We start from the raw sequence: 27,917 nt of genomic DNA, 5'->3' as shown, positions 1-27,917 counted from the left end.
GAGTCTTGCTCTGTCACCAGGCTGGAGTGCAGTGGCGTGATCTCGGCTCACTGCCAGCTCCACCTCCCGGGTTCAAGCGATTCTCCTGCCTCAGCCTTACAAGCAGCTGGGACTATAGGTGCATGCCACCAGGCCCAGCTAAGTTTTGTATTTTTAGTAGAGACGGGTTTCACCATGTTGGCCAGGATGGTCTTGATCTCCTGACCTCGTGATTCACCTGCCTCAGCCTCTCAAAAGTGTTGGGATTACAGGCATGAGCCACCATGCCCGGCCCAATTAGACTATCTGATACTGTCTCACAGGTCCCTGAGGCTCTGTTCACTTTTCTTCAATATTTTTCTTTCTGTGGTTCAGACTGGATAATTTCCACTGTGTTCTCTTCAAGCTCACTGGCTTCTTCCATTATATCCTATCTGCTGTTAAGTGAAACTTCCATTTCAGTTAGTATACTTTTCAGGTCTAGAATTTGCATTTGGTTCTTTTTTATAGATTCCATTTCTCTGCTGAGACACTCATTGTTCACTACTGTATTTTCCTTTAATTCTTTAAATATATTCATAATAGTTACTTTGTCTGCTAAGTGCAACACTGAGGCCATCTTATCCATAGATTTTTCTTCTTGAATATGGATATTCTCCTGTTTCTTTTTTTGAACATTAGCCACTGTGGATATTACATATAAAAACTACAAATACCGTTATCTTCCCACAAAGAGTGTCAATTTGTGTTTTTTTTTTTTTTTGAGACAGAGTCTCGCTCTCGCCCGGGCTGGAGTGCAGTGGCCGGATCTCAGCTCACTGCAAGCTCCGCCTCCCGGGTTTACACCATTCTCCTGCCTCAGCCTCCGGAGTAGCTGGGACTACAGGCGCCCGCCACCTCGCCCGGCTAGTTTTTTGTATTTTTTAGTAGAGACGGGGTTTCACCGTGTTAGCCAGGATGGTCTCGATCTGCTGACCTCGTGATTCGCCCGTCTCGGCCTCCCAAAGTGCTGGGATTACAGGCTTGAGCCACCACGCCCGGCCTCAATTTGTGTTTTAGCAGATAGTTCAATGACTACCTGATCGCCCTGAACTTGTGTGGTTTTGATTTTAGGCATCGTGAGTGTGGATCTGAGGAAAGCCCATGGCATTTTTGACCTCTCTTAACTTGACAGGACCCAAACTTCGAAATCTGTCTTGCTGGGGGTTGGCTTTAGGCCTTGTTAGGGCGGGTCTGCAGTAGATCTTACCACACCTGGCTAATTTTTTGTATTTTTAGTAGAGACGGGGTTTTACCATGTTAGCCAGGATGGTCTCGATCTCCTGACCTCATGATCTGCCCATCTCGGCCTCCCAAAGTGCTGGGATTACAGGCTTGAGCCACCGCGCCCGGCCTAACAATGTGTACTTTATAATTTGAATGCATGTATTATAATTTGTCAGGTTATAATCTTTTATAAATATGGGGAAGAACACAAAGGGAGTTGTAATAATTGATAAACACAGTAGCATAAATTTAATTTTTAAAAAATTTTTGAGACAGGGTCTCACTTTGTCACACAGGCTGGAGTACAGTGGCATGATCACAGCTCACTGCAGCCTTGACCTCCTGGGCTCAAACAATCCTCCCACCTCAGCCTCTCGAGTCGCTGGGACCACAGACATGTACCACCACACTCAGCTAATTTTTTTATTTTTCTGTGGAGACAGGGTCTCCCTGTGTTGCCTAGGCTGGTCTTGAACTCCTGGGCTCAATGAATCCTTCCACTTCAGCCTCCAAAAGTACTGAGATTATAGGCATGAGCCACCTCACTCAGTCATGAATTTTTAAAGGCCTCACAGCCCAGGAAACTAATCCTATGAAAGATCTACTTTATTAATTAGAAATGAATTTCCTTCCTTCCCTCCCTTCCTTCCTTCCTTCCTTCCTTCCTTCCAGTCAGGACTTAGGAAGGCCTTACGGAAGGCAAGCCCTCCCTCCCTCCCTTCCTTCCCTCCCTTCCTTTCTTCCCTTTCTTTCTTGTCTTCTTTTTTCTTTCTTTCTTCTTTCTTTCTTCTTTTCTTTCTTTTCTTTCTCTCTCTCTCTTTTCTCTCTCTCTCTTTTCTTCTTCTTTCTTCTTCTCTTTCTTCTTTCTTCTTTTTTTTCTTTCTTTCTTTCTTCCTTCCTTCCTTCCTTCCTTCCTTCCTTCCTTCTTCCTCCCTCCCCCTCCCTCCCTCCTTTTCTCTCTCTCTCTCCCTCCCTCCCTCTTCCTTCCTCTCTCTCTCTCTTTCTTTCTTGAGACAGGGTCTCATGCTGTTGCCCAGGTTGGAGTACAGTGGCACAATCATAGCTCACTGCAACCTCAAAATCCTGGGCCTAAGTGATCCTCCTACCTCAGCCTCCCAAGTAGCTATCCCACACGCTGTATATGTGTACACCACCATGCTTGGATAATATCTTTTAATTTTTTTTATAGAGACAAGGCCTCGTGATGTTACCCAGGCTGGTCTCAAACTCCTGGCCTCAAGCAATCCCCCAGACTCAAGCAATCCTCCCTCCTCAGTCTCTCAAAGTGCTGGAATTCTAGATATGAACCACCATACCCAGCAGAAATACGTAAAATTTACATTAATAAAAATATGCAAGGCTTCCATAAAATGGACCATTGTGAAAGGAGGACTATTGTAAAGAGGCAACTACCTGACTCCTATACAAGGCACTGACCTAAATAAAGCATCAGAGCAAAGAAAAATAAGTCTTTTTTTTTTTTTTTTTTTTTTGAGACTGAGTCTTGCTCTGTGGCCCAAGCTGGAGTGCAGTGGTACGATCTTAGCTCATCGCAACCTCTGCTTCCCAAGTTCAAGCGTTTCCCCTGCCTCAGGCTCCCAAGTAGCTGGGACTACAGGCACCCGCCACCATGCCTGGCTAATTTTTTGTATTTTTAGTAGAGACGGGGTTTCACCGTGTTAGCCAGGATGGTCTCGATCTCCCGACCTCGTGATCTGCCCACCTCGGCCTCTCAAAGTGCTGGGATTACAGGTGTGTGCCACTGTGTCTGGCTGAGAAATAAGTCTTTTATCTTCATTTTGGAGATGAAGAAACAAGCACACCCAACTCTTTCTAACTCCAGATACTGGTGATTTGTTCATTAATTAAAATATATATTAAAAATATATGTATACATACATATTTTAATCATACTACATGTATAATAATTCTACAGTAATTTTTAAAGCAGGTTGATAACTATTCTCATACTTGAAGCTTTTCACATTAAGCATTTGACCCAAGTCTTGGCAACCTGACCAAGCCCTAGGTCACATGTGTCTCTAAACTACCCAAGGCAAAGCAGTTTGTAGTCCTCTACAATACACCTTGGAATTAATGAAAACATAAATTTTCTATCTGGAAGGAATTCTATGCTCCAACACAGCATTTGACACAGATTGTTCTTTTAGAGCTCAATATATAAAAATAGTTGTTTTGTTTTGTTCTCATATTATAGGCTAAGAGTATGAAGGCCTATGTTCATCTTATATCCAGTTTACCCAGAACAGTACATGGACCATAATAAGAACATACTGCTTATTGAATGAATAATTTAATAATAAAAAAACTCTAGCCTCAGGCCAAGCGCAGTGGCTCATGCCTGTAATCCCAGCACTTTGGGAGGCTGAGGTAAGAAGACCACTTGAGCTCAGGAGTTTGAGACCAGCCTGGGCAACATGGAGAAACCCCATCTCTACAAAAAAATTTTGAAAAATTAGTTGGGCGTGGTGGTACACACCTGTAGTCCCAGCTACTTGGGAGGCTAAGGTGGAAGGGTGGCATAAGCCCAGGAGGTTGAAGCTGCGGTGAGCCGAGATCACACCATAAAACTCTAGCCTGAGGCCGGGCACGGTGGCTCAAGCCTGTAATCCCAGCACTTTGGGAGGCCGAGACGGGTGGATCACGAGGTCAGGAGATCGAGACCATCCTGGCTAACACGGTGAAACCCCGTCTCTACTAAAAAATACAAAAAACTAGCCGGGCGAGGTGGCGGCGCCTGTAGTCCCAGCTACTCGGGAGGCTGAGGCAGGAGAATGGCGTGAACCCGGGAGGCGGAGCTTGCAGTGAGCTGAGATCCGGCCACTGCACTCCAGCCTGGGTGACAGAGCGAGACTCCGTCTCAAAAAACAAACAAACAAACAAAAAAAAACAAAACAAAACAAAAAAAAAGAAACAAAACTCTAGCCTGGGTGACAGAGTGAGACCCTGTGTCAAAAACAAAAACCAAAAACCAACTCTAGCCTCTTCCCCCCACCATGAAGAAATTCCAATAGGTTATCTGAGCAACTTATTAATATTCTAAAAATTAAGGAAAAGTAATGTTAAAGACATTTATTTTTCTAACTTGGGATTGTCCTCAACCTCCTCAGATGAAAGGCATACAAACTCTTGATTACACAGCCTCTCTGAAGCTGCAGTTCCTATATCTGTAAAACGAGGAAAATAATAACCAATAAAAACCATAAGGATCAAATGAGATTCTGAATATAAAGACCCTGCTATCTTATGGATATACAGTAGATACTCAATAAATTACTATTTCATCTTATCATCATCAGTATTATTAAAACACAGCCTAAATTTCACAACATAACAGTCTTCGGGGTTGTGATGCTCCTTCAGCTTGACTCTAAGTAAAGGACTCCTCTCTGGCCGGGCACAGTGGCTCAGGCCTGGAATCCCACCACTTTGGGAAGCCAAGGTGGGCAGACCACTTGAGCCCAGGAGTTTGAGACCAGCCTGGGCAACATGACTAAACCCCATCTCTACAAAAGATACAAAAATTAGCCAGGAATGGTGGTGTGAGTCTGTGGTCCCAGCTACTTCGGGCAGTTGAGGTAGGAGGATCACTTGAGCCTGGCAGGTCGAGGTTACAGTGAGCTATGACTGCACCACTGCACTCTGACCTGGGCAACAGAGTGAGACCTCATCTCCAAAAAAAAAAAAAAAAAAAAAAATGGAGGACCCATCTGACTTAGTAAGCCATGCAGGGTGGGTCCTATTACTCTGTTCTCTGATATTACAGCACAGAAAACAGTATGCTATGGTGAGATGGTCTAAACAACCTATTCAAAGTCAAACATCTAAAAGGCTTAGGAGTCAGAATAGAAAAGCTATAAATACTGGTCAGCTAACAACTAATGGAAAGGACAGCAGACAGCAGATAACTAGCAATTAACTTCTGAATCCTACAGCCCAAGTGAGTAGCACCTTGTCACCTTCAAACCTAATAAGCCTCTCTGTCTTCTTTTGATAACTTTCTTTCCCTCCTTTTCTTTTCTTTTTTTTTTTTTTTTTTTCTTGAGACAGAGTCTTGCTCCGTCACCCCGGCTGGAGTGCAGCGGCCGGATCTCAGCACACTGCAAGCTCCGCCTCCCGGGTTTACGCCATTCTCCTGTCTCAGCCTCCCGAGTAGCTGGGACTACAGGCGCCCGCCACCTTGCCCAGCTAGTTTTTTGTATTTTTTTAGTAGAGACGGGGTTTCACCGTTTTAGCCAGGATGGTCTCGATCTCCTGACCTCGTGATCCGCCTGTCTCGGCCTCCCAAAGTGCTGGGATTACAGGCTTGAGCCACTGCGCCCGGCCTTCCCTCCTTTTCTTTTCACACCCTCTTCCTGATACTCTCTACTATTACTTCTCTAAGCTCCTTTCCCTCTTTCTTTTTACCAAGTAGAATACTAAGTCTTGTCTTCAGTATTTATTATATTTTTCAATAAAATAATAAACATAGGTTTTAAAGACAGGAAATCAGAATTGAATTCCAGTTCCAACAATATAACCTTGGTAAATTAAAGTGTTTCAGTGCCAGGCGCAGTGGCTCAAGCCTGTAATCCCAGCACTTTGGGAGGCCGAGACGGGCGGATCACGAGGTCAGGAGATCAAGACCATCCTGGCTAACTAACATGGTGAAACCCCGTCTCTACTAAAAATACAAAAAACTAGCCGGGCGACCTGGCGGGCGCCTGTAGTCCCAGCTACTCGAGAGGCTGAGGCAGGAGAATGGCGTGAACCCGGGAGGCGGGGCTTGCAGTGAGCTGAGATCCAGCCACTGCACTCCAGCCTGGGCAACAGAGCGAGACTCTGTCTCAAAAAAAAAAAAAAAAAAAAGTGTTTCAGTATGCTCAACTGGAAAATGGGGTAATAATGGCATCTTCACAAAACTGTAGTAAGAATTACATTAAATGAAATTACATTTGTAAATTATCTAGCCTAATGCCTGACACACAATGAGTCTTCCATAAAGTAAATTCCGTTCCCTACTGATCTAAGAAAATCTTATCTGATCCTTGGTTATGTCTTCTACAGGTCAGTAGCTCTTAGCAGAAAAGGAGACCGTTGTTCTTCACACACATTTCCATCTATATTATTGATACAGATGGATCCACCACTACCAATACAGACAATGAATGCCTCTAAATACAGAATTCTGCATTTCACTGATATAAACACTCCTTATCCTGGATAGTCTCCTTGGTTTTAAAAATAAGTCAGTGCAGAGAAATTTAAGTAAACTTTTGAAACACAAGTAATTAGTGATAATTATAAGCTAAGCATTTAAAAGGTACTTAAACATCCTATATAAAACAATAAATGAAGGATATAACACTATATTTTAAAAACTGGCTTGAAACTGCCTCAGTAGTTTGAGCCATGGGAGAAATAAATGAGCTACTTCACTGTAACAGTTCCCATGTTAGGGTCTTAGAACAACAGCAGGCCAATTGCCTGTTGCTTCTTCCAACTCACTGCAGCTCACTTTCACCTCGTACCTAGAGACTGACTCTCTTCTCAAGTGAGTTCTATGCTGGTATCTGGTAGATGTCAATAAAAATAAAACTAATTTTAAGAGAAGACATATCACTGTAGTTCAAAACAGGCCACTGTTCTGATTTTATATTATCTCCCACACGAAGCTCAGATAACAGTCAGACAAAATAACCAAAAAGAAAACCACTATGGTCACTGTGTGATATTTCAAGCTACAGCCAAGAAAACAATGTTCAAAGGCTGGTGCCGATCAATGTAAGCCCTTCAAATGCAAGCCTAGAACCAAAACACAGGCCACATCAGGTAAACAGAAACCAAATCAGTGGGATTCAGGCTATGTGGAAAGCACTATGTAACACATGAGACAAAGTGCACAAAGAGAAGAAAAAAATTAAGAGTTACTGGGTGGGGAAAATAAGCCATTATTGTAGCCAGGTGCAAGTTCAATAGCAGCAAGGGCTACAAAGATTCAGTAGACAAAGTTTCTTTAGGGAAAATAAAACAGAGACAATATTATGTTGAAAATTCAACATAAAGATGAATTTTTTTTTTTTTTTTTTTTTGAGACGGAGTCTCGCTCTGTCACCCAGGCTGAAGTACAGTGGCCGGATCTCGGCTCACTGCAAGCTCCGCCTCCCGGGTTTATGCCATTCTCCTGCCTCAGCCTCCCGAGTAGCTGGGACTACAGGCACCCACCACCTCGCCTGGCTAGTTTTTTTTTTTTTGTATTTTTTTTAGTAGAGACAGGGTTTCACTGTGTTAGCCAGGATGGTCTCAATCTCCTGACCTCGTGATCTGCCCGTCTCGCGCCTGGCCAAAGATGAATGTTTTAAGGGCATATGGAAACCAACTCCAATACTAATCCCTAAGGCAATAAATGGAAAAATAAGAGTGGCAATATGCTACAGCAATTAGAAAGAAGAAAAGCGGCCGGGCGCGGTGGCTCAAGCCTGTAATCCCAGCACTTTGGGAGGCCGAGGCGGGCAGATTGCGAGGTCAGGTGATCGAGACCATCCTGGCTAACACGGTGAAACCCCGTCTCTACTAAAAAATACAAAAAACTAGGCGGGCGCCTGTAGTCCCAGCTACTCCGGAGGCTGAGGCAGCGTAAACCCGGGAGGCGGAGCTTGCAGTGAGCTGAGATCCGGCCACTGCACTCCAGCCCAGGCGACAGAGCGAGTCTCCGTCTCAGAAAAAAAAAAAAAAAAAAGAAAGAACAAAAGCATTCAAGAACTAGAAGTATGAGTATAGTTTGGGTTTTTATTGAAGAATAGCACATTCTCACCAAGTTTGTAAAAGGAACAGAGATTTGTCATGGCATGCAGTTTTTCAAAAACATCAAAGTTCTCAGCCTATACCAGCTAAAATGGCAGCAATGTCTAAGTCAAAGTCCCAGAAATGCTCAGTTTACTCTCAGTGCCCACCTCTGAAGAATATGAGAGCACTGCAGCCACATGAAAAACCAGTAACTGACCTGAAACACGCTTCTCCTGGGATGAGCTAGAGTGACTATACTTACTGGAGTCCTCCTCCCACTGGAGTAAGTGTAGCTTCCACGCAGAATAATACAAAAATCCCAGTACCAGAAAGAGGCAGAGGGCTAGCAGCAGATTGCGCACAAATACCAAGAGTCCCATCTTCACATGATTTATGATTTCTTAAATGACCTAGAAAAGAAAAAGTTTCGTTCTTAAAAGACAAAGCACTCATCTTATTGATATATTCTCTCTTAAAATAAAGTATCTATGGAGAGAATTTCCAAATGAAGAACAACTTAAGAGTTACCACTTTCATATCATGGCATTTTCCAACCCACTCATCCCCATCTCAAGAAACAGCTTTGGCCGGGCGCGGTGGCTCAAGCCTGTAATCCCAGCACTTTGGGAGGCCGAGACGGGCGGATCACGAGGTCAGGAGATCGAGACCATCCTGGCTAACACGGTGAAACCCCGTCTCTACTAAAGAAATACAAAAACTTAGCCGGGCGATGTGGCGGGCGCCTGTAGTCCCAGCTACTTGGGAGGCTGAGGCGAGAGAATGGCGTAAACCCGGGAGGAGGAACTTGCAGTGAGCTGAGATCCGGCCACTGCACTCCAGCCTGGGAGACAGAGCAAGACTCCGTCTCAAAAAAAAAAAAAAAAAAAAAAAAACAAAGAAACAGCTTCATCATCAGCCAGCGCCTAAGCTAGAAAGCAGCAGTCATCCTTGCTTCCCCACCCCAACCGCTGACATCCGGTCCCTGACTAGTTCTGGCAACTCTTGCCCCCCAGACATATTTCAAATCATATCCCCTTCCCATAATCACTACCGTAGACTGTGCTATCACAGCATTCCCACAGACACGTTTCCCTGTCTCCAAATTTACATTCTCCAAATCCATTTCCACATGGCATAAGAAGTCTTTGAATAACACAAAACCTGACAATATCCCTGCTTAAACCCCTTTGCATTTGTTTTCTACTGCTGCTGTGGCAAAGCATCATAAACTTAGCAGGTTAGAACAACACAAAATCATCTCAGAGTTCTGAAGGCCAAAATCTGGGTATGGTGAGGCCCAGCTGGGTCCTTGCTTTGAGTCTCACAAGGCCAAAACCAAGGTGTTGGTAGGGCTGTGTTCCTTTCTGGAGGCCCTGGAGAAGAATCCACTTCCTTGCTCACTCAGGCTGTTGGCTGAATTCAGTTCGTGCAGCTGTAGGGCCAAGCCCCCGTTTCCTGACTGGTTATCCGCCAGGGGTCAGCCTTCACGCCTACAGTCCTTTTCATGCTTTCCATGTGGTCCCCTTCAGGTTCTCTCACTCTTTGAATCTCTCCAAATTCCCCCTCCACCATATCTTGCTTCTCTTCCAGCTGGAGAAACTTTTTTGCTTTTTGGGGCCCATGTGATTATAGTGGGCCCACCTTAATAATCCAGGATAATCTCACTATTTGAAGGCCCATAACCTTAATTATATCTGTGAAGTCCCTTGTGCCACGTCAAGTAACAAATTCTTAGGTTCCAGGGATTAGGGTGTGTATATCTTTAAAGGGTCATTCTGCCTAACACAGCTTTCATTCAATTCTCAACTCCTCTGAATAAAGTAATTGCTCCTTAAAGCCTAGCGGCTTCTGACCGAGCCTCAACTTACTCTCCAATCCATCTCTTGCTTCTCTCAACCTCATTTGTGCCCTATGCGCTAGTCATTGTACTTTCTATTCATTGAATGTTGCCTTGTTGTTTCTATCCTCAAGGTCTGTCTGGAATTCACCCACCCTGCTACTGTACCTGTTATACACCCTTTGATGTAAAAGGATATATAGCAGGTACACCTTAAATGTAAAATGTAACATTGGCCAAGGAGACTGCCCTGGGTTAGGCCCCCAACCAAGCCCAATCAGATATCCCAGCGACAAAATGACATAAGAGAAAAAAATGACGTATAAATATTAATAATGGTGTCACGAAACATTATAATTTATAGATAATTGTCCACCTAGGAAAGCCAAGAGAATATACTAAAAAATCATTAGAGTAGGAAGTTCAATAAAGTAGGTGATTATAAGATTAATTTACAAAAATCAACACATTCTTAAAAACCATACCAGCAATAACCAATTAGAAAATGTAAGGTGGGCTGGGTGCAGTGGCTCACGCCTATAATCCCAGAACTTTGGTAGGCTGAGGCAGGAGAACTGTTTGAGCCCTGGAGTTTGAGGCCAGCCTAGGCAACATGATGAGACCCTATCTCTACAAAAAGAAAAATTAAAAAATTAGCCAGGCCTAGTAGTGTGCACCTGTGGTCCTAGCTACTCAGGAGGTTGAGGCAGAAGGATCCCTTAAGTTCAGGAGGCTGAGGCTGCAGTGAGTTGTGAGCATGCCACTGCACCCCAGCCTGGGTGACAGAGCAAGACCCTGTCTCAAAAAAAAAAAAAAAGATAAGAAAAGAAAACGTAAAGTGAAAAAATTCCATTCATGATGGCAACAAAATCTGTAAGATAACTAAAAATAAACTTAGTAAGAAATAGGCAAGACTTTCACCAAAGAACATAAAATATCTGAGTAAATAAAGAGACAAAAGAGGTTCTTTTTTTCCCCGCCCTGCAACGGAGTCTCCCTCTGTCGCCCAGGCTGGAGTGCAAGGGCGCCATCTCGGCTCACTGCAAACTCCGCTTCCCCAGGTTCAAGCGATTCTCCGCCTCAGCCTCCTCAGTAGCTGAGATTACAGACACATGCCACCACACCCAGCTGATTTTTTTGTATTTTTAGTAGAGATGGGGTTTCACCATGTTGGCCAGGATGGTGTCAAACTCCTGACCTTGTGATCCACCCACCTCGGCCTCCCAAAGTGCCGGGATTACAGGTGTGAGCTACCACGCCCAGCAAAAGAGTTTCTTAGGTGAGAAGATTCAATTGGAAATATATCAGTTTTCCTGAAATGTGAGTTTTCTATAAACTCAGTTTCATTCCAGTCAAAATCCATGAATTTTCTGAACTTGGATCTAAAGATCATCTGAAGAGTTCATGCCCAAGAAAGGCCAAGAAATTTCTTAAAATGAAAAATAATGGGATGAGAATCTGCCTCGCCAGATATCGAACCAACTCAAAGCTATAATTACTAAGGTAGATAGGTACTGGCAGAGGAAAACACAAGTTAGGTCAATGGAAGAGAACAGAGTCTAGAAATAATATTATCTCAAACAGAAAGAGAGATACATAAACACACATATACGAATGAGTTTATTTTATACATATAAATGTACTCAATTTACTCTATGCTAAGCATGTACATATAAAAATGGAAGAAAGGGGCCGGGCGTAGTGGCTCACGCCTGTAATCCCAGCACTTTGGGAGGCCGAGGCGGGCGGATCACGAGGTCAGGCGATCGAGACCATCCTGACCATCCTGGCTAACATGGTGAAACCCCGTCTCTGTGGCCGGGTGGCTCAAGCCTGTAATCCCAGCACTTTGGGAGGCCGAGATGGGCGGATCATGAGGTCAGGAGATCGAGACCATCCTGGCCAACATGGTGAAACCCCATCTCTACTAAAAATACAAAAAACTAGCCGGGCGAGGTGGCGGGCGCCTGTAGTCCCAGCTACTCCGGAGGCTGAGGCAGGAGAACGGCGTAAACCCGGGAGGCGGAGCTTGCGGTGAGCTGAGATCCGGCCACTGAACTCCAGCCCAGGCGACAGAGCAAGACTCCGTCTCAAAAAAAAAAAAAAAAGAAACCCCGTCTCTACCAAAAACACAAAAAATTAGCTGGGCGTGGTGGCGGGCGCCTGTAATCCCAGCTACTCAGAAGGCTGAGGCAGGAGAATGGCTTGAACCCAGGAGTAAGAGCTTGCAGTGAGCGGAGATCGAACCACTGCACTCCAGCCTGGGTAACAGAGCAAGACTCCGTCTCCAAAAAAAAAAAAAAAAAAAAAAAAAAGGAAGACAGGCCTGACAGGCTATACAGGTGTTAGCATGCTTACCTGTAGGGAACAGGATGGGATGATGAGAAGCAGGTGAGACTCGGAGGACTTTTACTTTTCCCTTTGTACACTTCTGAATTAACTTTATTTGTCATAAGGCCTAGCATGGCAGCTGAAACCTATAATCCCAACACTCTGAGAGGCCAAAGCAGGAGGACTGCGTGAGCCCAGGAGTTCGAGACCAGCCTAGGCAAGATGATGAGATGAGACCCGCTCCCCCCCGCCCCCGCCGCTCCATCTCTACAAAAAATTTTAAGATTAGCTGGACATGGTGGCATGGACCTGTAGTCCCAGCTGCTTGGGAGGCTGAGGCGGGAAGATTGCTTGAGCCCAGTAGTTCGAGGCTGCACTGAGCTACAATCATGCTACTGCACGTCAGCCTGAGCAACAAAGAGAGATACTGTCTCTTAAAAAAAAAAAAGTATTTTTTATAAAGTCACAAGTACTGCCTCCATTAATTTTTTACTATAAAAAAACACACTGTAGAAATGTAAATTGGTAGACTCCTTTGGGAACAATTTAGAAGTATCTATTGAAATTTATAATATTCATATACCTTAACCTAGTCTTTCTATTCCTATGACTTTTTTCTCAAACAATACTCCAACAAATACTAAAAAGGACACGTACATGAATGTTCATTAGCAACTCTGAGTATAACAGCAAGATACTAGAAACAGTTTAAATGCCCAGTAATGGGGACCCAATAATTAAATTATGGTAAGTCTCCCTGGTCACATTAACTGAGGTCTTAGCAGGAAAGAGATGGCATATGCAAAGGAGTAAACTGAAGGAAATTTAATGGCAGGATTTTTTATAGCTATGCGAGCAGCATTTAAAGGAATCAATAAGGGATGGTGAAGCATCCAGGGACTAGCAACAGCAGGAAGCTATTTCTACCCTTCAACCCAAAAGGGCAAAAGAAGAGAAGGGTGTCACTGGAGCCCAGCAAGAGCTGGCTGGAGAAGAGAAGCTAGCCTAAAGAGCAGTAATCACAGACAACAAGCACAGCTGCTACTAGAACCATGGCAAGGGACAATGGGGATAAAACATAGTCTGACTCCTCCCAACATTGGCCCTCAGGTCTCCTGGCGTGCCTTTTATCAGCTGATCCCAGCTGGAAGCCAGAAGGCAAGGAAGCCCAGATGATGCAGGTTAACAGAGACCAGCTGCCAGTACACAGAAGAAACGAAGGTGAATAAAGGATCTGCGAGGGCAGGAGAATAACAGTGTAGAGTATAATGTACCAGCTGGAAAGAATGAGCCATATCTGCATGTACTAACAGGGAAGTGTGTCTAAACATACTGCTAAGTGAAAAAAATCTGGCTGTCGAATAGGATGTATACATATGGCCCCATACTGGCAACAACAAACGAAGATGACAATAATATTTAAAAATTAAGATTAAGGGCCAGGCACCATGACTCATACCTGTAATCCCAGCACTTTGGGAGGCTGAGGCTGGTGGATCACTTGAGCCCAGGTAATTCAAAACCAACCTGGGCAACATAGTAAGACCCTGTCTCTACAAAAAAAAAAAAAAAAAAAAAAAAAATTTTTTTAATTAGTCAGGGCTGGGCGTGGTGGCTCATGCCTGTAATCCCAGCACTTTGGGAGTTCGAGGCAGGTGGATCACGAGGTCAGGAGATCAAGACCATCCTGGCTAACATGGTGAAACCCCGTCTCTACTAAAAATACAAAAAATTAGCTGGGCATGGTGGCACGCGCCTGTAGTCCCAGCTACTTGGGATGCTGAGGCAGGAGAATCGCTCAAACCCAGGAGGTAGAGGTTGCAGTGAGCCGAAATTGTGCCATTGCACTCCAAGCCTGGGCGACAGAGTGAGACTTCGTCTCAATAATAAAAATTAATTAATTAATTAATTAGGCATGGTAGTATGTGCCTGTAGCCCCAACTAATTGGGAGGCTAAGGTAGGAGGATTTCTTGAGCCCAGGAGGTTGAGGCTGAAGTAAGCCAAGGTTGCACCACTGTACTCCAGCCTGGGTGACAGAGTGAGATACCATCTCAAAGAAAAAAAAAATTAAGACTAAGTATCAAGTACATACATAAAAGAATATGCACCAAACTACTCACAATAATTATCTCTGAAAAGTGGGTTCAGATGGAATACTTTGACAAGGTATTTATTTATCCATATATTTATTTTTAATGCTTATACTTGTAAAAGTAAATACATAAAGTTTTAAGTGAGATAGAAATCAGAGACTTGACGGCTAGGCATGGTGGTTCATGCCTGTAATCCTAGCACTTTGAGAGGCCAGGAATTTGAGACCAGCCTGTGTAACATAGTAAGATCCTGTCTCCAGAAAAAATTTTAAAAAATCAGCCAGGCATGGTGGCGTGAGCCTGTAGTCCTAGCTCTCTGGGAGGCTGAGGTAGGAAGATCGCGTGAGCCCATAAAGTTTGAGGTTACAGTGAGCCAGTATCACACCACTGCACCCCAGCCTGGGCAACAGAGTAAGACTCTGTCTGAAAAAAAAAGAAAAAGAAATCAGAAACTTGTATTTCTAACTACACAAAGAACTATATATCTTGTCCAAACTTCCCACTGAAAACAACTAAAAATTTAAGTTGTAAGTAGTCTATGCACAAAAGGCAAGTGGTTCTTGGAAAGAATTTTATTTTCTTTTAGAAGGGGGCAGAAGTGGCTGGCACCACCCCTCTCCTTCTTTCTGTGCCGAATGCAAGAGATGTGATGCTGAATTGCCACAGCCACACAGTGACCACAGCCCAAAGCTCTGGCAGACACACAACAGTCAGTGAGTCAACAGATGTACCCATTCTTTCAACAAATATGACAGTGAGAAGGCTGAAGTAATCATCTGTTTTATTTCAGTCTTTTCCATTAGGGAAAACAATCTTCAAATGACAAGAGTAGAACAAATCCCAAGGAAGAAACTGATTTCCAAAAGTAGACAACATACACGAGAGCAAAAAAGAGCTTAAAAGAAGCCAAAGCCTCCAAGACAAGGAGAACAATATCCCAAGATCCTGGGAGAGATGTAATTTCAAACTCACCGGTAGGACAAAAGTCTGACACATTCTAGAAGTGAGGCTGTGGGGTAAAAACAGGCTCTTTTATACATTACTGGTGGTGGAAGGGATTTGAAAATATCTAACAAAATTACACATGCTTTTAACCCTTTAACCCAATAGTCTCACTTCTAAGAAACTATCCCAAAGATACACTGACAAAAATACAAAAAGTCTTATGTGAATAGCCACTTACTGTAGCACTATTTGTAACATAACAGAGTAAGACTCAATGTACTCCAAATGTCCTTCAACAGGGGTTGAATCAACTACAGTACATACATAAAATAGGTACCATGCATCCATAAAAGAAATGAGGGGCCGGGCGCAGTGGCTCAAGCCTGTAATCCCAGCACTTTGGGAGGCCGAGACGGGCGGATCACGAGGTCAGGAGATCGAGACCATCCTGGCTAACACGGTGAAACCCCGTCTCTACTAAAAATACAAAAACTAGCTGGGCGAGGTGGCGGGCGCCTGTAGTCCCAGCTACTCGGGAGGCTGAGGCAGGAGAATGGCGTAAACCCGGGAGGCGGAGCTTGCAGTGAGCTGAGATCTGGCCACTGCACTCCAGACCGGGCGACAGAGCGAGACTCCGCCTCAAAAAAAAAAAAAAAAAAAAAAAGAAATGAGGTCCCTCTATCCCTTCCTTTCTAAATAATTTAATCTAAAAACCTTAGATTTAGGGAGTCACACGTGCCTGGGGTGAAAGGGGAGAGAGGGGCATTAGTCCATGAGAGGGGTCTAGGGTGTGGCCACAGGTGATTTGGGATTGACCAGATAAGTAAATGTATTGAAGCTAATGGGAACAAGATTTTCCAATGATGGAGAAGAAAGTTACAAATATAGAAAGGGAAAACTGGAATTAATCTTTTGACTTGTATTGAAATTGGAGGTATTCAGTGGAAAAAATGGTTTTTAATATATAACCAGGCATGGTGGCTCCCATCTGTAATCCCAGTACTTTGGGAGGCCAAGGCATAAGGATCACTTGAGCCCGAGAGTTTGAGACCAGCCTGGGCAATACAGTCTCTACAAAAAATTGTCTACAGCTGGGCATGGTGGTGGTGAACACTTGTAATCCCAGCTACTTGGGAGGCTGAGGCAGGAGAATGGCTTGAACTCCCTGGGGAGGCAGAGGTTGCAGTGAGCCAAGATCACGGCACTGCACTCCAGCCTGGATGACAGAGTGCGACTCTGCCTCAGAAAAAAAAAAAAGAAAAAAAATTGTCTTTACAAAAAATTTAAAAATTAGCTGGGTATGATGACGTGCCTGTAGTCCCAGTTACTCAGGAGTCTGAGGTGGGAAGAGCGCTTGAGCCTAGGAAGTGAAGGCTGCAGTGAGCTGAGATCATGCAACTGCACTCCAGCCTGGGCAATAAAGAGAGACCCTATCTCAAAAATAATAATAATACATAAATATATATATGTGTGTGTATGTATATATATGTACATATGTGTGTATACATATATGTATATATGTGTGTGTTTATATACAAAGATATAAAAATAAATATAGTGTGGATAGTGCGTGTACATTTGTGTGTATACACACATATAATTTTTTTTTGAAACAGAGTTTCTGTCGTTCAGACCAGAGTGCAGTGGCGTGATCATACCTCACTGCAGCCTCGACCTCCTGGGCTCAAGTGATCCTCCCATCTCAGCTTCCCAAGTAGGTAGGACCATAGGCACATGTCACCACACCCAGCTACTAAAACTTTTTTAACTTTTTGTAGAGACAGGGTCTTGCTATGTGGCCCAGGCTGGTCTCAAACTCCTAGACTCAAATGATTCTCCTGCCTTGGCCTCCCAAAGTGCTAGGATTACAGGCGTGAGCCACTGTGCCCACCACCCCTACATATATTCTTTAGCTCTGCTCACAGAAAGAGCCTGGCAGCGGTCATATCCCAACAGCATGAAGCATATCTAGTACCTAGATTTTAGTGGTGTTTTGTTTTTGTTTTTGTTTGCCAAGACGGAGTTTCGCTCTTGTTGCCCAGGCTGGAGTGCAATAGCGTGATTTCAGCTCACCACAACCTCCGTAGATCTTGGTTTTGAAACACTATTCTCCACTAACAAGAAGCAGGGTGCAGCCATAAAAAAGAATGAATTCAGGTCTTTGCAGCAACATGGATGCTGCTGGAGGCCATCATCCTAAGCAAATTAACACAGGAACAGAAAACCAAATACCACATGTTCTTACTTATAGGTGGCAGCTAAACGCTGGGTACTTACGGACACATAGATGGCAATAACAGACACTGAAGACTACTAGACGGAGATGAGGGGTAAAGGTGCAAGGGTTGAAAAATGAACTGTTGGGTACTATGCTCAGTACATGAGTGACAGGATCAATCATACTCCAAACTTCAGCATCACACAATACCCATGTAACAAACCTGAACATGTACTCACTGAATTGAAAATAAAAGTTGAAATTATTTTTTAAGAAAGGTTTAGAACACAGATAGAAAAATGCACTTAATATTCAAGAGAAGTCATAGGTCTTTGGTGAGAAAAAAAAAATTTTGAGACACCTAAAACCCAGAACAATGTGAAGTTTGGGGAAGGGATGAGGCTAAAGACAGCATAAACGATTTTTCAAAGTTATGTCCGAAGCAAGAAGAAAAGATGAGGAGTAAGTTTAGTTTCATCTCTGATACAGCATTTCTTGTTAAAACTGATGACTCTCTCTGCAGGCACCTGCCTTCTGAATGCTGGTCCCACTCAGCCATCCACTTCCACTTTTACCAAGTTAATTTCTACTGATTCTTCAGATCAGTTAATTATTGGTATGCTGCCCCTCCCCAGTCAAGGATCTTTTATTACCCTATCATAGAATCACATTTCTTTCCTTAGTGCACTTCTCTCACTTGAGAAATGCCCCCATTAATGTTATTACTTGATTAATATCGACCTCCCTTTTCTCCTTCCAGGGCTGAAATTGTGTCTGGTTTTGCTCATCATCTTATAGCATATAGCAGGAGTTCAATAAACAATTGTTAAAAAAAAAAAAAAAAAAAAAAGAAAGCAAGTCTTCTTGGAAGAATGGCTGACTCCAAGGCTAGGGCAGAGAAGGCGTGAGGTAAGTCTGGGCCACCTGTGCCTGAAAGTGGGAAAACAGAGTGAGGATAGGTCAAAAGAAAAAAAGGAACCAGCCTAGGACCTCCTACTGGTAAGATTTGGAGCAATTCAGCATCAAGATAAAGACTGATAATAACAGATTATAATCCATTAAATAAGAATCTAATAAACGAAGAGGGGAGAAAGCTCTCGAGTGAAATGACAGCTGATGAAAAGTAGAAGGAATAATGTAATTAGAAAATCACCATTTAGGAACCATTATAGTAATAATTCACCTAAGAAACATAAATGGATGCTAAAAGTAATGCCTACAAGTTTTACAAGAAATGGGATACAGGGCCGGACACAGTGGCTCAGGCTTGTAATCCCAGCACTTTGGGAGGCCGAGGTGGGTGAATCACTTGAGGTCAGGAGTTCGAGACCAGCCTGGCCAACATGGGGAAACCCCCATCTCTACTAAAAATACAGAAATTAGCCAGGCATGGTGGCATGTCTACTAATCTCAGCTACTTAGGTGTCTGAGGCAGGAGAACTGCTTGAACTCAGGAGGCGGAGGATGCAATGAGCCAAGATCGTGCCACTGCACTCCAGCCTAGATAAGAGAACAAGACTCTGTCTCAAGAAAAGAAAAAGAAATGGGATATAGGCCAGGCACAGTAGCCCATGCCTGTAATACTAGCACTTTGCGAGGCCAAGGTAGGAGGATCACATGAGGCCAAGAGTTCAAGACCAGTCTGGGCAACACAGGACAATTCCATCTCTACAAAAAATGTTAAGATTAGCTGGGCGTAGTGGCATGTGCCTGTAGTCCCAGCTATTTGGGAGGCTGAGGAAGGAGGATTGCTTGAGCCCAAGAGTTAGAGGCTGCAATGAGCTAAGATCATGCCACTGCACTCCAGCCTGAGTGACACAGCAAGACCCTGTCTCTTATAAATAAATAAATAAGAAATAAGAGATAAAATAGTTTTAAACTATTTCCTCACTACTTACTATTAAGAGAGGGGAACAGAGTAACTTTGCAGTTGAGAAATCTGATAGATATCACAACAAGCTAGCTGAAGGGGATATATGGGAGTTCTTTGTAATATTTCTACAACTCTTTTGTAAATGAGAAATTATTTCAAAATGAAAAGTTAAAAGGGGAAAATAATTTTAAACTAAATGTTCAAATAAACATCTAAATGAGAGTTTATGCAGCCACTTAAAATGGCTGTATAAACTAAAAAAAAATTTAATGATATAGAGAAACGCTTTTGGTATAGTACTGAATGAGAAAAATAAAATATGAAGCCGGGTGCAATGGCTCACGCCTGTAATCCCAGCACTTTGGGAAGCCAAGGCAGGCACATCACTTGACCCTAGGAGTTCCAGACTAGCCTGGGCAACATGGCAAAACCCTGTCTCTACAAAAAATACAAAAATTAGCTAGGCCTGGTGGTGCATGCCTGTAGTCCCAGCAACTCAGGAGGCTGAGGTGGGAGGATCACCTAAGACTGGGAAGTAGAGGTTGCAGTGAACTGAGACCATGCCACTACACTCCAGCCTGGGTGACAGAGTGAGACCCTGTCTCAAAAAAATGAATTAATTAATTTAATTAAGTAAGAGTATCAGGCACTCAACCATGAGAGATAGAAAAAGATAAATAAAAAATAAAAATGCTAGAAGTAGATTAAGACAGAGAATTCTGGCTGTGGGAGTGCACTTGGCTTCCCTGTATGGTCAGAAAAAGGCATGCAGGCCAGGCTCAGTGGCTCATGCCTGTAATCCCAGCACTTTGAGAGGCTGAGGTGGGTGGGTCACCTGAGGTCAGGAGTTCAAGACCAGTCTGACCAACATGGTAAATCCCTGTCTCCACTAAAAATACAAAATTAGCTGGACATGGTGGCGCATGCCTATAATCCTAGCTACTTGGGAGGCTGAGGCAGGAGAATAGCTTGAACCTGACAGGTGGAGGTTGTAGTGAACCAAGATTGTGCCACTGCACTGCAGCCTGAGCAACAAGAGTGAAACCCCATCTCAAAAAAAAAAAAAAAAAAAGCATGCAGGTAAAGAGTTGCAGATGCTCCCTCTAGAAGGCAGATGGAGCACAGCGATCTGGACTCATCCTCTCACATACATGCATCTTATCCCAGACAGGGAAGTGGCTCTCTTCCATCCAAAGCTAATAGGACACACACTATGTGCTAGGGATTACACAAGGCAGTGAGGACACTGAAACACAGAAACGCAGGCCCCACCTTAGAGGACTTCTGACTTCTATCTTCTCATTCATTCTTCAACTCTCTGTGATCTGATCTGGCTTCTTTTTTTTTTTTTTTTTTTTTTTTTTTTTTTTTGAGACGGAGTCTCGCTCTTTCGCCCGGGCTGGAGTGCAGTGGCCGGATCTCAGCTCACTGCAAGCTCCGCCTCCCGGGTTTACGCCATTCTCCTGCCTCAGCCTCCCGAGTAGCTGGGACTACAGGCGCCCGCCACCTCGCCCGGCTAGTTTTTTGTATTTTTAGTAGAGACGGGGTTTCACCGTGTTAGCCAGGATGGTCTCGATCTCCTGACCTCGTGATCCGCCCGTCTCGGCCTCCCAAAGTGCTGGGATTACAGGCTTGAGCCACCGCGCCCGGCCTGATCTGGCTTCTAATCCCACCTGTCACTGTGGGTCAGTTTACCACTGACCTCTTAAGTGCCAAATCCACTGGACACTTTACAGTCCTCCAGCAATTTGACCTTTATACAGCCCCTGAAACTGTGAGAGGTGGTAAGAGTCTTTCTCTGCCTTCTTTGCCACTCATCTTTTAGGACTGTGTTCAAGTGTTAGCTCCTTCAGGAAGCTTTCCTTAATCACAGCCCTACACTATGACTGTGCTCCATAACATCCCATGCTCACCTCTATCATAGCATTTAGAAAACATCTTGCCTCTTTTTCTGTCTCTGCAGATAATGAGCATACAATCTGAAACAAGAACCTATAACTTAGGTCTGTTAAATCACTAGCATTTATCAGCATAGTGCCTCAAATATAGTAACACTCAGGAAGAGTTTGTTTAAAAATAAAATAGCCTGTAATCCCAGCACTTTGGGAGGCTGAGGAAGGCAGATGGCATGAGCTCAGGAGTTTGAGACCAGCCTGGGCAACATGGCGAAACCCCATCTCTACAAAAAAAAAAAAAAAGAAAAAGAAAATAACCAGGTGTAGTGGTGAGGGCCTATACTCCCAGCTACTCATGGGGCTGAAGCAGAAGGATCACTTGAGCCTGGGAGGCAGACACTGCAGTGAGCTGAGATTGCGCCACTGCAATCCAGACTGGGAAACAGAGTGAGACCCTATCTCAAAAAATAAATAAATAAAATATATTTCCAATTATATTCCCCAGCTCTAGACACAATATAATTTGTACACATTCCAAAAAGTAATACATTTTAAAGGTATAATTTGAATGCATATATATATATATATGCATACATATATATACATACACACACAACAATTTTAAATATAGAGAGCAGCTCAGGGTGCTATCTTAGGCTTTCTTACATTCTCATTCTGCAGATATCCCCAAAACAATGCCACCCTCTTCTGTGACTTCATTTACCAGCATTATGCTGACTCTTAGTCCATTTGCTTTGCTATAAAGAAATACTTGAGGCTGGGCACAATGGCTCATGCCTGTAATTCCAGCACTTTGGGAGGCTGAGGCAGACAGATCACCTGAGGTCAGGAGTTCAAGACCAGCCTGGCCAACATGGCGAAACCCCATCTACTAAAAATACAAAAATTAGCCAGGCATGGTGATGTGTGCCTGTAAACCCAAATACTCGGGAAGCTGAGGCAGGAGAATCACTTGAACCCAGGAGGCAGAGGTTGCAGTGAGCTGAGATCATGCCACTGCACTCCAGCCTGGGCAACAGAGTGAGACTCTGTCTAAAAAAAAAGAAAAAAGAAATACCCAAGACTGGTATAAAAAAAGAAATACCTGAGATTGGGTAATTTCTAAAGAAAAGAGTTTATTTGGCTCACAGTTCTGTAGGCCGTATAAGAAGCATCTACTTCTGATGAGAGCTGCAGGGTGCTTCCATGCATGGCAGAAGGGGAAGGGGAGCAGACATCATATGCCAAGAGAGGAGAGGTCAGGCACGGTGGCTCACGCCTGTAATCCCAGCACTTCGGGAGGCCGAGGCGGGTGAATCACCTGAGGTCAGGAGTTTGAGACCAGACCGGCCAACATGGTGAAACCCCGTCTCTACTAAAAATACAAAACTTAGCTGGGTGTGGTGGTGCGTGCCTATAATTCCAGCTACTCAGGAGGCTGAGGCAGGAGAATCGCTTGAATCTGGGAGGCAGAGGTTACAGTGAGCCCGATCACGCCACTGCTCTCCAGCCTGGGAGATAGAACGAGACTCTATCTCAAAAAAAAGGAGGGAAGAGAGAGAGGGAAGGGTTGCCACTCTCTTTTAAATAACCAGCTCTGAAGGAGAAGTCACTCATTATGCAGGGACTGCACCAAGCAGTTCATGAGGGATCTGCCCCCATGACCCAAAGACTTCCCACTAGGCTCCACCTCCAACACTGGGGATCCAATTTCAACATTAAATTTGGAGAGAACAAATACCCAAACTATGTCACTATCCCAAATTTTACATATTCAGTCTAGATGCCCTTCTGAGTTCCAAGTCCAAGTATGTTAACTTCTTGCTATACCTCATCATCTAGATATTTCACCCTGAGGAACTTCCTCTTCCTCTGACATTTACTGTCTCAATCAAAGTCAACCCTTTCACAGATGCTTCTACAAGAAACCTGGAAATTAGCCTTGACACTAGACTCCTCCTCACTCTCATCCTGCACATATAATCAATCAAGTCCTACAAATTTTATCTCCTAAATACTTCCTGAAGCTACACATCCCTCCCTCTTCACTGCCACCATCCTAATTCGAGTCACCATAACCTTCTGCATGGACTACTACACTAGCCTAGTAATCCTCCTACTTGCCCCTGCCCAATTAGTTCTCCACACAGCAGCCAATGTGATAGGATTATTTTACTCCCAGGCTTAAACTTCATAAATTTCCCATTATCTTTAGGGTAAAGTCCCAGACTCCTTAAACAAAGCCTAGATATCTGGCCCCTTCCCACCTCTCCTCCACATACCTTGCCACCTCATCTCTTTATGAGCCTGTAACATGGAGCTTCTCTCGGTGTTTTCAACTTATCATGCCCTTCCAATGTCAGGCTGAAGCCCTTCCGACCCACCGCTTTATTCACCTCCCAATGTCAGGCTGAAGCCCTCCTGATCCCACCACTTCATCTAGCCAACCCTTACTTACCTTTTAAGTCTCAGCTAAAACCTTAATTCTGTAGGGAAGCATTATCTGTCTCCAGGCTTCAGGTTAGGTCTCCCTGTCATATATTCCTACCACACCTATATATCCCTATCCCATTACATTGTGTACTTATAATTTTATAAGTATTTACAATAATTTAGTATTTATATTCTGGCTGATCCAGGCAGGGAACATGTCTATTTTGTTCACCATTTTATCCCTGGTAGGTGCTCAAAAACTGTTTATTGACTAACTGATTATTCAATCAGTTACAGTATGCTTGAAAAGAAATACATAAGGGAGCCGGGCACATGGCTCATGCCTGTAAGCCCAACACTTTGGGAGGCCGAGGCAGGCAGATCACCTTAGGTCAGGAGTTCAAGACCAGCCTGACCAACATAGTGAAACCCTGTTTCTACTAAAAATACAAAATTGGGCCGGGCGCGGTGGCTCAAGCCTGTAATCCCAGCACTTTGGGAGGCCGAGACGGGCGGATCACGAGGTCAGGAGATCGAGACCATCCTGGCTAACACGGTGAAACCCCGTCTCTACTAAAAAAAATACAAAAAAAAATTAGCCGGGAGAGATGGCGGGCGCCTGTAGTCCCAGCTACTCGGGAGGCTGAGGCGAGAGAATGGCGTAAACCCGGGAGGCGGAGCTTGCAGTGAGCTGAGATCCGGCCACTGCACTCCAGCCTGGGCGACAGAGCGAGACTCCGTCTCAAAAAAAAAAAAAAAAAAAATTGGTCAGGCATGATGGCACATGCCTGTAATCTCAGCTACTCGGGAGGCTGAGGCAGGAAAATCGCTTGAACCCAAGAGGCGAAGGTGGCAGTGAGCCGAGGTCACACCATTGCACTCCAGCCTGGACAAGAGCGAAACTCCATCTCAAAAGAAAACAAAAAAGAGCCAGGCACAGTGGCTCATGCCTGCAATCTCAGCACTTTGGGAGGCTGAGGCAGGTGGATCACCTGAGGTTGGGAGTTCGAGACCAGCCTGACCAACACAGAGAAACCCTGTCTCTACTAAAAACACAAAATTAGCTGGGTGTGGTGGTGCATGCCTGTAATCCCAGCTACTAGGGAGGCTGAGGCAGGAGAACTGCTTGAACGCAGGAGACGGAGGTTGTAGTGGGCCGAGATTCAGCCATCGCACTCCAGTCTGGGCAACAAGAGCACGAAACTCCGGCTCAAAAAAAAAAAAAAAAAAAAAGAAAGAAATACATAAGGTATAGAAAACTAGATTATCTTAATTAGCCATAAAAGGAACACTGTAGGCTGGGCACAGTGGCTCACGCCAGTAATCCCAGCACTTTGGGAGGCTGAGGTGGGCAGATCACGAGGTCAGGACATAGAGACCATCCTGGCTAACATGATGAAACCCCATCTCTACTAAAAAATACAAAAAATTAGCCGGGCGTGGTGGCGGGCACCTGTAGTCCCAGCTACTCGGGAGGCTGAGGCAGGAGAATAGTGTGAACCTGGGAGGCGGAACTTGCAGTGAGCCGAGATCACGTAATTGCACTCCAGCCTGGACGACAGAACGAGACTCCGTCTCAAAAAAAAAAAAAAAAACACACAAAAAAAGAAAATTGTATAAAAATCTGAACTCACCAAAACAAACTGCACCAAACTTGCTGTTCCTAAAACATCCCACAGTATGATTATTTTCTGAACAATACACACAACAATTTTTAGGTTAGTCTAAAATGTCAGAATTCTGATGATCTTCAAATATCAGCCATAATGGATATGAACTCAATTATGACAAAATCCTAAAGAGCAAAAAACCACGGAGTATTTCCAGCACATGTCTCCTGTAAATATTTTTTTGCCAAGATAATTAGAAATTATTACATAGTATTTATTACCCAGCTTTCCAAACCATTTACTGAAAAAGCTTATGAATTTTTTGGAAATGTTTTTGCTGAATGCACCCCTGCTATTTAGACAATATGCATGACCAAGGAGATTTAAGTAGTTAATTAACAAGCAATCTATGAAATCATTATATTCAGAAGCATTGAGCACTTCCTAATTACAAGTCACTGTTAGGGACAAAATAATTAATATTGATAATATTCATACAGCATTTACTGTGGATCAGCCACAGTTCTAAGTTTTCTAGGAATTAACTAACCGAAGGTTCTTTTTTTTTTTTTTGAGACGGAGTCTTGCTCTGCCACCAAGGCTGGAGTGCAGTGGCCGGCTCTCAGCTCACTGCAAGCTCCGCCTCCCGGGTTCACGCCATTCTCCTGTCTCAGCCTCCCGAGTAGTTGGGACTACAGGCGCCCGCCTCGTCGCCCGGCTAGTTTTTTGTATTTTTTAGTAGAGACGGGGTTTCACCGTGTTAGCCAGGATGGTCTCGATCTCCTGACCTTGTGATCCGCCCGTCTCGGCCTCCCAAAGTGCTGGGATTACAGGCTTGAGCCACCGCGCCCGGCCCGAAGGTTCTTAATAATTCTGGAACTTATTCCCATTTTACAAAGAAGAAACTGAGGCACAAAGAGCTAAAGATTTTGTCCAAAATCACAGTGCTGATAAGTGGCAGAGCCAAGAGTCAAATCCAGATGATCTGGCTTCAGTCTTATGTCATACTGCTTCTCTAAATAACAAGAAAAGTTATAGTAGAATAATAATAAAAAGGAATCAGTACAGAATCTACACAAAAATACTGAAACAAAAGAGGAAGAAAGGAATTAGTACAGGAAGGGGAAAGGGTGAAGCATGGCAGATGAAGACCATACAACAGAAAAAATTCCCTCACAGAACTGACAAAGACCATTAACAAAGATCCTTGCAGTCCCACCCACCCCCGAATGGCCCTGTAAAATGAGAGCTAGGGGCACAGACTAAAGGCAAATCTCAGAGGAAAACAGCAAAATGTTTAAAATAAAATAAAATTATAATAGCACTCAGAAAAAAAGTGAACAAAGAAAAATAACGCCATCACAAAAACGAAAGTCTTCAATGGGAGAGAAGAAAGTGGACATTGCTGAAAATACAGTAAGAGTCATGAAAGCCAAGAATGGTTAAAAAAAAAAAAATGAGCAAGACAATGAAAAAAGAATAAAAAGTTAAAAAGATTTCCAAAACAGCCCAGTGGCTCATTCCTATAATCTCAACACTTTAGGAGGCCAGTGGGGGAGAACTGCTTGAGCCCAGGAGTTCAAGACCAGCCTGGGCAACTTGGTGAAACCCTGTCTTTACAGAACAATTTTTCAAAAATTAGCCAGGTATGGTGGCACATGCTTGTAGTCCCAGCTACTCAGGAGGTTGAGGTCAGCTTTAGCCCAAGAGTTCAAGGCTGCAGTGAGCCATGATGGCATCACTGTACTCCAGCCTGAATGACAGCCAGATCCTGTCTCAAGAATAAATAAATAAAATAAAAAATTAAAATTAAAAGATTTTCGGGGGGCGAGGTGGCTCACGCCTATAATCCCAGCACTTTGGGAGGCCGAAGCAGGTGGATCATGAGGTCAGGAGTTCAAGACCAGCCTGGCCGACATAGTAAAACCCTGTCTCTACTAAAAATACAAAAATTAGCCAGACGGCCAGGCGCGGTGGCTCAAGCCTGTAATCCCAGCACTTTGGGAGGCCGAGATGGGCGGATCACGAGGTCAGGAGATCGAGACCATCCTGGCTAAAACGGTGAAACCCCGTCTCTACTAAAAAATACAAAAAACTAGCCGGGCAAGGTGGCGGGCGCCTGTAGTCCCAGCTACTCTGGAGGCTGAGGCAGGAGAATGGCGTTAACCCGGGAGGCGGAGCTTGCAGTGAGCTGAGATTCGGCCACTGCACTCCAGCCCGGGAGATAGAGCGAGACTCCGTCTCAAAAAAAAAAAAAAAAAAAAAAAAAAATTAGCCAGACGTGGGGGCGCATGCCTGTAGTCCCAGCTACTAAGGAGGCTGAGGCAGGAGAATCACTTGAACCTGGAAGGCGGAGATTGCAGTGAGCTGAGATTGTGCCACTGCACACCAGTTCAGGCGATAGAGCAAGACTTTGTCTCCAAAAAAAAAAAAAAGAGGTTTTCAAAACAAACCCAAAAAATCAAGCAAAAACATGTAGCAATGGAAATCATAGGAGGTTGACCACAAACATAACTTGTGTCTGAAAGAGGGAATCAAGCAAATGGAACAGAAAGAGATCTAAAAATAGATAATTAGAGGGAATGGGGCTGAGGGCAAGCTCACCCAAAGATACAGCTTCCAAGTTTCTCCAAACCACAATAGCCAAGGT

The 27,917-nt window shown here is 44.0% G+C and overlaps 1 protein-coding gene across 10 annotated transcripts in view; it reads right to left on the bottom strand.

Annotated features, from left to right (window-relative positions):
* The window catches only part of ST3GAL3 (ST3 beta-galactoside alpha-2,3-sialyltransferase 3), a 242,871-nt gene that overhangs the window by 196,308 nt on the left and 18,646 nt on the right, over positions 1 to 27,917 (bottom strand). For all 10 annotated transcript variants that reach the window (XR_004060373.1, XM_030942125.1, XM_010371892.2 and 7 more), the window contains exon 2: positions 8,294 to 8,441. Coding sequence is in view for 9 of the 10 variants with exons in the window: in XM_030942125.1 (XP_030797985.1) it covers positions 8,294 to 8,411 (118 nt within the window). In the remaining variant the exon portion in view is untranslated. The remainder of the gene's footprint in view (positions 1 to 8,293; positions 8,442 to 27,917) is intronic.

Source organism: Rhinopithecus roxellana, chromosome 12 (genome assembly GCF_007565055.1).
Source record: "Rhinopithecus roxellana isolate Shanxi Qingling chromosome 12, ASM756505v1, whole genome shotgun sequence".
Taxonomy (NCBI): domain Eukaryota; kingdom Metazoa; phylum Chordata; class Mammalia; order Primates; family Cercopithecidae; genus Rhinopithecus; species Rhinopithecus roxellana.
The sequence above is the reverse complement of the archived record's forward strand: the minus strand, read 5'-3'. Positions and strand labels throughout refer to the sequence as shown.